Source organism: Chiloscyllium plagiosum, unplaced genomic scaffold (assembly GCF_037043375.1).
Source record: "Chiloscyllium plagiosum isolate Xiang-an unplaced genomic scaffold, Cpla_swu_hap1 HiC_scaffold_7, whole genome shotgun sequence".
NCBI classification, from domain to species: Eukaryota; Metazoa; Chordata; class Chondrichthyes; order Orectolobiformes; family Hemiscylliidae; genus Chiloscyllium; species Chiloscyllium plagiosum.
Window position 1 is genome coordinate 77,714,352 of NW_028270145.1, and position 12,687 is coordinate 77,727,038.

General features: G+C 38.6%; 1 protein-coding gene across 7 annotated transcripts in view; it reads left to right on the top strand.

The window, feature by feature from the left end:
- The window catches only part of LOC122551689 (solute carrier family 35 member F5-like), a 108,040-nt gene that overhangs the window by 77,813 nt on the left and 17,540 nt on the right, over window positions 1-12,687 (top strand). For all 7 annotated transcript variants that reach the window (XM_043694011.2, XM_043694018.2, XM_043694016.2 and 4 more), the window contains one exon: window positions 6,720-6,874. In XM_043694011.2, the coding sequence (XP_043549946.2) occupies window positions 6,720-6,874 (155 nt within the window). The remainder of the gene's footprint in view (window positions 1-6,719; window positions 6,875-12,687) is intronic.

The window sequence follows — 12,687 nt, forward strand, 5'->3', positions numbered from 1 at the left end:
ATATCAATTTTTGCTCAAAGCACTTTGAAGTTTGCATAATTATAGGAAAGTCTATCACATGGAAACATTTGAGAACCAGTAGATTAGGGCTTCCTAGAGCATGTTTAATTATCTTGTCACTTGCCAATACTTGCTTTGAGATCCCTGTGAAGAGAGGAGCATGAAGGCTAATAAAAGACTAATTGGTTGAAGGAGGAATGCATGCAAACAGATCATTAGAGAATTAGATTTCTGGAAAGGTTAGAAGTCGTAAAAGGAGTATAGCAGTGTATGGCTTTTGCAACTCATTAAAGCTGGAAATGAACTCACCAACTGACAACTAGAATTTTTTTTTTGTCAAGAGTACATGGTACATTTCTGGAAAAGAAATGAATACTGTACGTGTGAAGTGAAAACACAAAATGTTGCAAGTCATTTTAGGTCAGATACTGACTGAGCTGTTGTGTGTCTCCAACATTTTCTGTTTTGGTTGTGGTATATATTTCTGGACATCTAAGTTCAAAGTGAAAACCATTTTATTTTAACACAATTTTGTGATAACTGTTATAAATATAATCTTGAATGTGTTCATCATGGGAGATTTATAACTAAAAGTAAAAGCTCATCAGACCTAGGATTAAAGCGAAAATTGGATTATCAATCAGCTAGATAATTAGAAATTGAGGATTATTTTGAGTGATATTGTTCTAATTTGACAGCTGTTCAAATTTGAATTTTCTGGAACTGTTCCTCAAAGATATTAAATTTCCACATTTCAATTTATGATTGAGATATCTTGGTTCTATAGGAAATAACAATAACAACAACTTGAAATACCTCCATCATAGTAAAATATCTGTCAATATTTCAGAAGGGCGTATTCAAAAAAGAATGGTACGTTATAAGAGATATTGGATGAGCCATATCCTTGGTTGTTAAAAAATAATTGCTTTAAAAATAGAAGGAGCATTGATGTGATTTGACAGTTCCCTACATTCTCAAAAGGTCCCAGCAGATTGAAATACTTTGAAAATAATGTCCCTGTTCAAAAAAGAAAGATGTCAAATAATAGAAAGCTATAGGCCAGTTATAGGAATATCTGTCATCGGAAATATTCTGCAATGCACGATAAAAGTAGTAGGAGGAGGACGTTTAGGAAATCATAATGCAATCCCTCAGAGTCAGCATGGTTTTTATGAAAGCGAAATCACATTTGGCAAATTTATTATCGTTTATTTGAGATTATAACAAGCAATATAAGGTATGTGGGACCTGAAAATGTACTGGATTTGAATTTCCAAAAGACTCTATAACTCTATGACACTCAATAATATGCCAAAAATGTTACTGCACAAGTTACTGCTCATAGTATTGGAATGAAATATTACCATGAAAAGCAGAATGTCTATCCAACAGGAAACTGAGGTGGGACACGTGAATAATTGTGAAAATAGTAAACTGTAAGTAGGGAGAAATCCACAGGAATCAGTGCTGCTGCCTCACCACTTGCAATTTATATCAGTGATTTGAATGAAGGGGCAGACAGTGTTATAACCAAATTTGCTGCTAATTCAAAGATGGGTGGGAAAGCAATTTGGATTATCACAGAGTCTGATGAGGATATAGATCTTTCTTTTTTACTAATTCTTAAACTGTCAGATCGAGTATAATATGAAAAAAATGTAAGGTTATCCACTGCTTGGAAGATTTGAAAAACCGAATTAAAACTGTAGCATTTTAAACTGTAGCATTATTTTGTCTCCCTCTAGATGGAGGGATATAGCTGTCCTCATACGTGAAACACAAAATAGTTGTATGTGGGTTCAACGAGAAATAGCAAGGCAAATGGAATATTGGTCTCTATTGCAAGGGGGTGCAGTACAAAATTGGAAAAAATTTTATAACGTATTGATGAACTGTACTTGCATTGCTGCATAAAGTTTTGATCTCCTTGTTTAAGGAGGAATATTAAAGGAATTAGGATCATTAGAGGAAATTCAGAGAAAGTTTACAAGATTGATTGCTGAGACAGGATTGTCTTATGATGAAAACTTGAGCAGATTGGCCTGTTGCTCATTGGAGTTTTAACAAATGAGATGTGATCTTATTGAAGATGATAAGATTCTGAGAAAGCTTGGTGGCTAGCTGCTGGGAAGATATTTCCTCTTGTGGTAAATCTGGAATAAGGGAACACGTTTCAGAATAAAGAGTTTCCCATTTAAAACTGAAATTTGAGTTAATTTTTGAGGATCATTCATCTTTGAATTCCTGCAAACAATGAAGACCGAGACATTCCAGGGCTGAATTACATAGATTTTTGATCTACAAGGAGTTGAGGGTTATAGGAGAGAGGCAGGAAAGTGAAGTAGGGCCAGAATCCGAATTATCTTATTTAATGTCAGAGAAGATTCAATGGGCCTAATAGCCTATTTGTGTTCCAATTCTTTGTGTTTTTATTAATGCCTATGAGGTAGGCTTAATCACAAACCTAGCTCTTGAAAACCTACTGAGCAGAATCTCCATTTCTGACTCTATCAATCTTGCCTATTCCTACTAGATCCTTCACCTGTAAATTTGGCTTGAGTCACAAGGAGATTTTTTTTTTAACCCTACCAGTAAACAACAAACAAATCCTTTTGAAATTTCCACCTGTAGCTGCTGAAAACATTATCGAACGACCAGACTATATTCTCTCTGATCCCCACTCCTCATTTATCCTTCCCTCATTTGAATAGTTTCCTGTGCTATGGTCACAGATTGCAAGAGTTTAAGAAGCTTATTAAGAGGCAGGGAATGGCCAGAAGGTGATTTTCAATTTATAAATCTGTGAAATCAACCAAACAGTCTAAATGTTAAATTTCAGGTGGCCATTTGGCAAATTTTGTACACCATTGGGCCTGAATTTCTGAATTACTGACTCCTCTCATTGTAAGGCAGTAGCAGGCCTCCAATATGGCTGTCAACTGCCTTTGCACTCAGACTGTGCAGGAAGTTCCCACCTACGTAACCCTCTGATCCATTCAATCACTGAACTTGCTACCAGCCCATTTACAGCACTTATGTTCAAGGATTGCAGTATGGAATCAGGATCCAGAAACTGTCCATACATCAGGTTTATGGTCCCAGATTGAAGATTAAACCTTGGTTTACATTTGATCCAAGATGAGTTTCTGACCACGTGCACACTTGATCACAGAAGCTACCTATTTTCACCTTCATTTCTATGATTTTGGACTGCCCTTTAACTTTAATTCTATGTTAATTATATTTATAAATTGAGTTTCAGACATCCAATGTCTGCAATTTTTATAAGTACTGATTAGTTACAAGATCTATTCCTAGTGTAACTTCAACCACATTTATTGTCAAAAAGTATAAGAGAAAGAATACTTTTTTAAAAATCTATGGTTTTTCAGGCAATCCACTTTCAGACATCTGTTTGCCACACTAAGTTGACTAGACACCGAGCTTTTATTCTGTTCTGTTGGCTAAAGTTCTTTTTCTGTGTTGACTCTTCCTTCTTGTGTACGATCAAAAATATCCTGAACTCAAATTGGCTTATTAGGTCATGAGTAGTCTCAGGTTCGCTAAATAGTATGTGCACAAGTCTAAAAATAATTTTAAAATAATGATTACCTATTGTTGATACTTCTTACTATTAACTTGATTCATTCGTTGACAATACTTTTTTTTCTCACCTTGCACTTGCTTCACTTTAAAATTGTGCCCTCTCGTTTTTGATCCATTTACAAACAGGAACAGTTTCTCCCTATCGACTCTGTCCAACCATACATGATTTTGAAAATCTTTATCAAATATCCTCTTAACCTTCTCCTCTCCAGGGGAAAAGAATCCCAATTTCTGCAATCTTTCCTCTTAATTGAAATATTTCATCACTGGAACTATGCTTGTAAACCTCTTCTCCAGTGCATTCACATTCTTTGTATAGTGTGACATCTGAAATGTACACCGCAGTACCTCAACTGAAGTCTAACCAATGACTATTGTAAGTTCATCATAACCTCCTTGATCTTGCACCTTTTGCCACTATTAACGAAGCCTGGGATATCGTATGCTTAATGAACAGATGCCTCTACCTGTCCTGCCCATTTAATTACTTATGTAAATACACACCCAGATCTCTGTTTTCCTGCACACACTTCAGAATAGTAGAGTCATAGAGATGTATAGTGCAGAAACAGATCCTTTCGTCCAGTCTGTCCATGCCAACCAGATATCCCAACCCAATCTAGTCCCACCTGTCAGTACCTGGCTCATATCCCTCCAAATCCTTCCTATTTATATACCCATTCAGATGCTTTTTAAATGTTGCAATGGTATCCGCCTCCACCATTTCCTCTGGCAGCTCATTCCATACATGCACCACCCTCTGTGTGAAAAAGTTGCCCCTTAGGTCTGCTTTATATGTTTTACACACACACACACACACACACACACACACACTGTGTTCTTTGTCCCAAAGTGTATCACCTCATACCTCTCCATTTTGAACTTCGTCTGCCACCTATCCATCAACTCCACACTTGCCAATGTCATTTTGAAGTTCTCGTAGTGTTACACTCAAAAGTGATAACTCCAAACCAAGGTTTAATTGGATGCAGCAATAAGCAATTGAAGGAAACTTCATGAAAAGAGGCTTAGTATAAAAGCAGCTTGTTTTGCATGGAAGATAACCACAATGACCTTGCCTTGACTTGGGATCAGGCTGTTTTGCAGCAACACCTGTATATGCTTGTGACTACCAAGCATACAGGAATACTTGGGAACGTACTCCGAATGACAATATAACATGGAACATTAGATTCAGAATAATATCAATAATGGGGACTTTTCCCAGATTGGGGAAACTTTAACCATTGGATTGGGGTTTGTGAGACCATGGTGAGGGAACCTTTCATCGTTGGACTAGGGCTCGCAAAACTGGGACCAGGGAAACTGAGAGAGCTCCAAGTGCCAGCCATCGCCCAGTACTCCCTGATCGGCAGAAGGCATTGAAACTCACTTGTCGAATATGTCTAAAGTAGTTCAGGCTAATAGATTCCCTCATGAGTTTGCATGTATCAGAATTGGATTAAGCTAATAAATTTGTATTACATCAAAGCACACGTGTCTTGTATTCATTTTGATCAAGCCTTAAAGAACCCATTAGGCAGAGTCACCCTAACAATACAGTTCTAAGCTGTCTTCTGTCACAGGTTAGACTGTCCCAAGCTTTGTTTTCTGTAAAATTTGAAATTGTCCCCCACACACCAAGAACTAAATGATCCTTTCAGCCCAAAAATACCATTGAATATTATTCTGTTTCCTATCCCTCAATAAATTTTGTTTCCACAATATTACTGTCCCTTGTATTCCACAGCTTATACTTTCTTCATGATTTTGTTGTTTGGCACTATATCGAACACCTTTTTAGGAATCCCTGTCTACCACATCAGCAGTCTTGCACTTATCAACTTTCTCTGTTACTTTGCTTAAAAGAAATTCCAGCAATCCATGCTGACTGTTCCAAATCAATCCACGTTTTTCAGTGTGACGATAAATTCTATCCTGAATAATTGTTTCTAAAAGTTTCACCGCCACCAAACTTGATCAACAAGAACACAATATTGGCAATTCTCCAATTCACTGCCATCACCTCAGACTATTCCAGGCTGATGTTCTGTATTCTACCTTCTGTAAACTTGAGATCATCTGATACACTGCCCATGTTCTATCTTATGCCAAATTACTTTTACTCATTTACCTCTATGCTTGCTGACCTGCCATGGTTCCAAATGTGGTAAGGCCTGGTTATTAAAATTCTCATTAACATTTTCAAATCCTTCCATAATCTTCCCCTTCATTATCTCTGAAAGACAGATAATAAGTGATTATTATTTTAAAAGATCTGGAATTATATTATAGAACAAGTTTAATATTGTTTTGTATCGCAGGAAAACAATTTGTTGAAGCTTTTCATTGTGCTGTCATCACGACAAATTCACAATTCAAGGACAAAATCAACAATTATACTGTCTTGCCTTTGCCACATATGAAATAGTCAGCAAATAATTAGCTTTTTCTGTAGTAGACTAAGAACTGAGCTATTCTGCCTATAAGTCTATTTGGATGATGCCTTATGGCTATCCTCAAAAATATTCTTTTTTGAAAAAGAAACAAAAAACTGCAGATGCTGAAAATAGAAATTGCTGGAAAAGCTCAGTATATCTGGCACATCTGTGGAGAAAAAGCAGAATTAACATTTCACGTTTAGTGTCCCTTCTTCAGAACCATCCCTTTTTCAACGAGATACAAAAGCATAGATCAGTTCGGCCAAATAATTTATTTTCATACTGTAGACACTATCTATTCCCTAAGAATCCCTAGCATTTGCTTCAAAGATGATAACTTGCATGTATATAATCCTTAGAATTCTGCTGGCCTTCCTGGAGCATAATGGTGATACTCTCAATATTTTCATATGTTAAAGGATGTTATATAAAGAATTATATCCCGTAATAAAGCAACATTATTGCACATGTGTAGTATTTTATGTATAATACTGTTATATTGTAAAATGTATCTTGGCAATATCGTTAAACAAGTTTAACTTAAAACATAAATGAGGTTGAGAAAGAAGATATTTTAGAAGTCAGAAACATTTTGCAATGTGATCAATTAAATTGAACAAGATATTGCATTGTTTCTGAAAGTCTTATGTTTCATTTTTAATTTTTTAGGTGGAGTTTTCATGGTTATTATTTGCAGGATCGATTCCAGTCTTCCTCTCTTTCTTCATTGCAACACTTTTATGTCACTATAATAACTGGGATCCAGTAATGGTTGGCCTGAGGCGGATATTTGCATTTATATGCAGGAAGCATCGCATTCAGAGGTACTGTCTTTTTTTAATAGTATGTATGCTGCGAGTACTGATTGAAGATGAGAGCTCACTTAGAGCAATGTGGAGTCAAAAGTACTGTGTTATATTGTTGCAGTGCTCTTTCCATTGATACATGTTTTAGCTGTTAATGGCAGTAAAAAGACCACAAACATGCTTTAAAATAGCAATTAAAAATGATATTTACAATGATTTTGGGACATAAGAGAGCTATAAAAAAATTCATTTCTTACGACTGAAAGGACAGTGAAAGTTTGAGAGAAATTTCTTCATTCACTATTGGTGGGACTTTGCCAGTATGATGTTGGGCTGCAGTGGAGTTTTATAAAGGTGCATTGAATACATAATTGAAGCATGAAGATACAGGATTACAGAGAAAACACATATGTAATGGTCCGAAGGGTATTTTCCTGTGTTGTAAATGCTTATGATTATAAATACAGTTGTACTGCTCACAGTTATGAAGCCTTCACTATTTCTGTTAAATAATAATGAGGTTGATAGTTAACTCTTGGATCAGTATATTCTGGTATTGAAGCTCCTCATCTCATTTTAGGGCCAATACTTACTTTGACAGAAGCAATATTCTATATATTTGAAGCCATGACTGACAATTAGCAATTATTGGCTGATTTACAGAATCATCCAATCCTGTTATCACTACCCTCTATAATCAGAAGACCTTGAGATCCATACTTGATTAGTCTGGTTGATAATATAGGCTGGAAACTTGCATTGAATTAACCATAACTCACCCATATCATTATCTCATTTTTTTCCTTTTGGTTTTTATTTAAAAGTTACACGTCAATCAGTTCTTCACCTCAAGCTGCAAGTTACTTGGATTAGTACTGGGCTACACTTTGTCAAATGTGACCTTGATATTAAGGGCAGGAGAAAGTAGGGACTGCAGATTCCAGAGGTCAGAGTCCAAGATTGTGGTGCTGGAAAAGCACAGCAGGTCAGGCAGCATCTGAGGAGCAGGAGAATCAATGTTTCTAGCATAAGCCCTTCCTGATGAAGGGCTTTTGCCCAAAACGTCAATTCTCCTGCTCCTCGGATGCTGCCTGACCTTGGTGTTAAGACCAGTCACTTTCGCAACATCTATGGTTTCAGATGTTCTTTTGTCCATATTTGAATCAAGGCTTTACACAAAGCTATGTGTGAATGTGTTCTGTGAGGAAGATGAAATGTGGCTTTAAGAGGATTTGAGAGACTTAGTGAGTGAGCAAAAGTATGAAATACAATGTGGAAAAACATGAGATTCTCACTTGGTAATAGGAACAAACATGCAGAGTATTTCTTAACTGATAAGAGGTTAGAAGGTGTAGATGTCAAAAATGTGTCCTTGTCAAGAAGTCACTGTCAGATAACCTACAGGTACATCAAGAAATTAAGAAGACTAATGAAAAGTTAACTGGAGAGACAGACTAGCATCTGCCAGAAAGGTTGTGAATTTCCAGAGTGTGACAAAGATCGTTTCCAACAACAATATGTACTGAGTGACACAAAACAGAATTGGTATGATTTTTGAGAACATTTGTAGCTCAGGTTGAGGTTCACGTTGTAAGTTTGCTTGCTAAGCTGGTAGGTTTGTTTTCAGACGTTTCATCACCATACTATATAACATCGTCACTGAGCCTCTGCTGAAGCACTGGTGTTATTTCCCACTTTCTATTTTTGTGTCTTGGTTTCTTAAGGTGGGTGATATCCTTTCCGATTCTTTTTCTCAGAGGAGAGTAGATGAGGTCCAAATCGCTGTGTTTATTAATGGAGTTCTTGGTTAGAACGCTTGACCTCTAGGAATTCCTATGTGTGTCTCTGTTTAGCTTGTCCTAAGATGGATGTGTTGTCCCAGTCAAAGTGGTGTCCTTCCTCATTTGTATGTAAGGATACTAGTGATAGTGGGTCATGTCTTTTGGAGGCTGATGATGTTACCTAATATGTCTGGGAAAAAAAAGTTTCCAGCTCAGCGAGCAAATTTACATCTTGAACTTCAACCTGAACTGTAAATCTTCTCAAAAATTGCAAGCACCTATGGGTGCAATACGCTAAAACTAGCCTGAAGATAGGAAAGCAACACCATCCAACTGAGCGCCACCTGCAAACAACAGTACTTCCTACATGAATGTTTCAGGAATCAGGTACTACCAAAATGTCTTAAATGTGAACTACTGCTCAACACCCCACTAGTCAAAAGAATAGCAGAACAGAATGGCTGCAGAATGTTGCGAGAAATGGTTAACAATGCCCCCAATCGACTCCATAGATATAATCGGGAAATTTTGCGCCAAAAAACTTTATATACTAACGCGACAGACCATGAATGGTCAGACACACTAGCTTGAGTCATAAGCATCAAACATTAGCAAACATAGAAATTTTAAAAAACTTACCTTACAGGAAAAACTGGACAAACTCATAAAAAACAGAGACAAAATACCATGCAAGGATTGTGAAAAAACACTACGTCGGACAAACAGGCAGAAATCTAGTCACCAGGATACATGAATACCAACTAGCTACCAAAAGACACTACCCACTATCACTAGTATCCTTACAGAGGCTTGAATAAAAAACATATCAGACGAGCCACTAACAGATATGGAAAAAGCTATCCTAGTAAGAGGGTTAAACTAGAACTACAGAGATGTAGAAAAAAAGGACTTCCCAGCAGCATTAGATTCAACACTGAAGGACAATGGACTCTCAGAAGAAACCCAGACCATCAGACAGACAGCTGTACCAATACCAAGCGGCAAGAGGAAGGAAACACACACAACACACAGGAAAGGAAAGCCCGTGAAAGGCTGAAAAAAGACAAAAACATTGTAATCCTACCTGCAGACAAAGGGCACATGACCGTCATTCTAAACAGGTGGCGATAGACCAGACTCCACAACTAGAAACCCCGTGTCACATCCACATTGAGAAGGCTTCAGAAATCAGGGCAATTAAACAAGAAAGACTTCCAAAAAAAATAAAACGGGATGGATCCAACGCACCCTACTTCAACGGACTACCTAAAGTACACAAACCAGGGGCCCCCCCTCAGACCCATAGTCTCACTGCTTGGAACACCGACACACAGATTAGATTAGATTACATTACAGTGTGGAAACAGGCCCTTCGGCTCAACAAGTCCACACCGACCCGGTCGGGGCGCAACCCACCCATACCCCCACACTTACCCCTAACCTAACACTACAGGCAATTTAGCATGGCCAATTCACCTGACCTGCACATCTTAGGACTGTGGGAGGAAACCAGAGCACCCGGAGGAAACCCACGCAGACACGGGGAGAACGTGCAAACTCCACACAGTCAGTCGCCTGAGGTGGGAATTGAACCCGGGTCTCTGGCGCTGTGAGGCAACAGTGATAACCACTGTGCCACCGTGCCGCCCACAGTCAAGGAGCTCCACCAAAAACTGAAATACCTAGGAGAAGACTCATGCCACTTCATTCACTCCACCTAAGAATTCCTGAACACGATCAAAGACGCCAAGATAGAAGAGGACAAAATAATGGTGTCCTTTGATGTAACAGCCGTATTCACATCAATTGACATCAACCTGGCCAAAGAAACATGGGCTGCACTACTAGAGGAACCAAGAACACAAACACCAGACAGCATCAATTCCATTCGGAAGGACAACAACCACAAGCTAGTAGACCTGTGCCTCACCACCCACTTCATATTCAATAACAAGACTTACAAACAAATCAACAGAATGCCCATGGGATCACCGATATCAGGGTTCCTAGCAGAGGCAGTAATGCAAAGACTTGAACAAACAGCCCTCCCAACTATCCAACCCAAACATTGGTCCGCTACGTGGATGACATCTTTGTGATTACAAAACAAAACAAATCAGAGGAAACCTACAACACCATCAACAATATTCTTATTGGCATAAAATTCACAAAAGAAGAGGAGAACGACAACAGACTCCCATTCCTAGATGTCACAGTAGAACAAACAGTTAATGGAGAACTTCAAACCAGCATCTACAGGAAAAACAACATACACAGACCAAATGCTTAACTACAGAAGCAAACATCCCAAAACCCGGAGCTGCATCAGAACATTATTTCAATAAGCCACAACACACTGCAGCACCCAGGAACTACGAGCAGCTGAAGAATATTTCTATACAACGTATTCAGGAAGAACGGGTACCCAATAAACAGTCCGTCGATATCCCAACAACAAACCCAAACAAGCAAACACAACGTGCCCAGAAGCTCTAGCCACTTTACCTTACATCAAAGACATCTTGGAAATTAGTATCATGGTAGCCCATAAACCCACCAACACACTTAAACAACAGCTAATGAACCTGAATGACCCTGTATAAACAACCGGCAAAACGAATGTCATTTACAAAATACCATGCAAGGACCGTAAAAAAAAATCTACATTGGACAAACAGGCAGAAAACTAGCCACCAGGATACATGAACACCAACTAACTACCTAAAGACTTGACCCATTATCACCAGTATTTTACATATAGACGAGGGAGGACACACTTTGACTGGGACAACACATCCATCGTAGCTAAACAGAGACATGCACGAGAATTCCTAGAGGCCTGGCATTCTAACCGGAACTCTCTCAATAAATACATCGATTTAGACCCCATCTACCATTCTCTGAGAAAAAGACCCAGAAATTATATCACCCACCTAAGAAACCAAGACACATAACAGAAAGATAGCCATGACACCAATGCTTCACCAGAGGCTCACTGATGATATTACCTAGCATGGTGACGAAACATCTGAAAAAAACTTTCCAGCTCAGCAAGCAAACTTACGACCAAAGAATTGGTATAAATGGGCAAGTACTCAAACTGGCAAGACATGATCAGTGGTTTCTTACAACAATCTATGTTCGGGTCTCAGTTATTCACAATATTCATTTTTGACTTGGAAAATGGCATAAAAAATCAAATATCCAAATTTGCTGATGACACAAAGTTGGGCAGTATTAGATTAGATTTTAGAATAGATTACATTACAGTGTGGAAACAGGCCCTTCGGCCCAACAAGTCCACACCGACCCGCCGAAGCACAACCCACCCATACCCCTACATTTACCCCTTACCTAACACTACGGGCAATTTAGCATGGCCAATTCACCTGACCTGCACATCTTTGGACTGTGGGAGGAAACCGGAGCACCCGGAGGAAACCCACGCAGACACGGGGAGACCGTGCAAACTCCACACAGTTAGTCGCCTGAGGCGGGAATTGAACCCGGGTCTCTTGCGCTGTGAGGCAGCAGTGCTAACCACTGTGCCACCATGCTGCCCATTATAGACAGTGTTGACAATATCATAAAATTACAACAGGATAGTGATTGATTAGGTGAATGAGCAAAGTAGTCACAGGTGGACTTTAATGTAAGTAAGTGAGAGGTTATCCAATTTGGCCCCAAAATGATTTTTTTTAAGAAGACACAAAGTTAAATATGTTAGATGTCTAATGAGATTTGTGGGTTTCAGGTGCATAGCTCTTTGAACTGCCATAAATACGTGTAGAAAATAGTCAAGAAAGCTGATGGAAAGCTGTCCGCCATATGTAAATGGCTTGATTATAAAGGTGCAGACATCATGCTAAAGTTATACAAAACCCTTAGTTAGACCCCACTTAGAGTACTGTGAGCAGATCTGGGTGCCTCACCTTAGGAAGGATGTTTTGACCCTGGAGGGAGTTCAACACTGGTTTATAAGGATGATACCCAGACTTCAGGGGTTCAGTTATGAGAGGAGATTAAATAAATTAGGCCTCAATTCTCTAG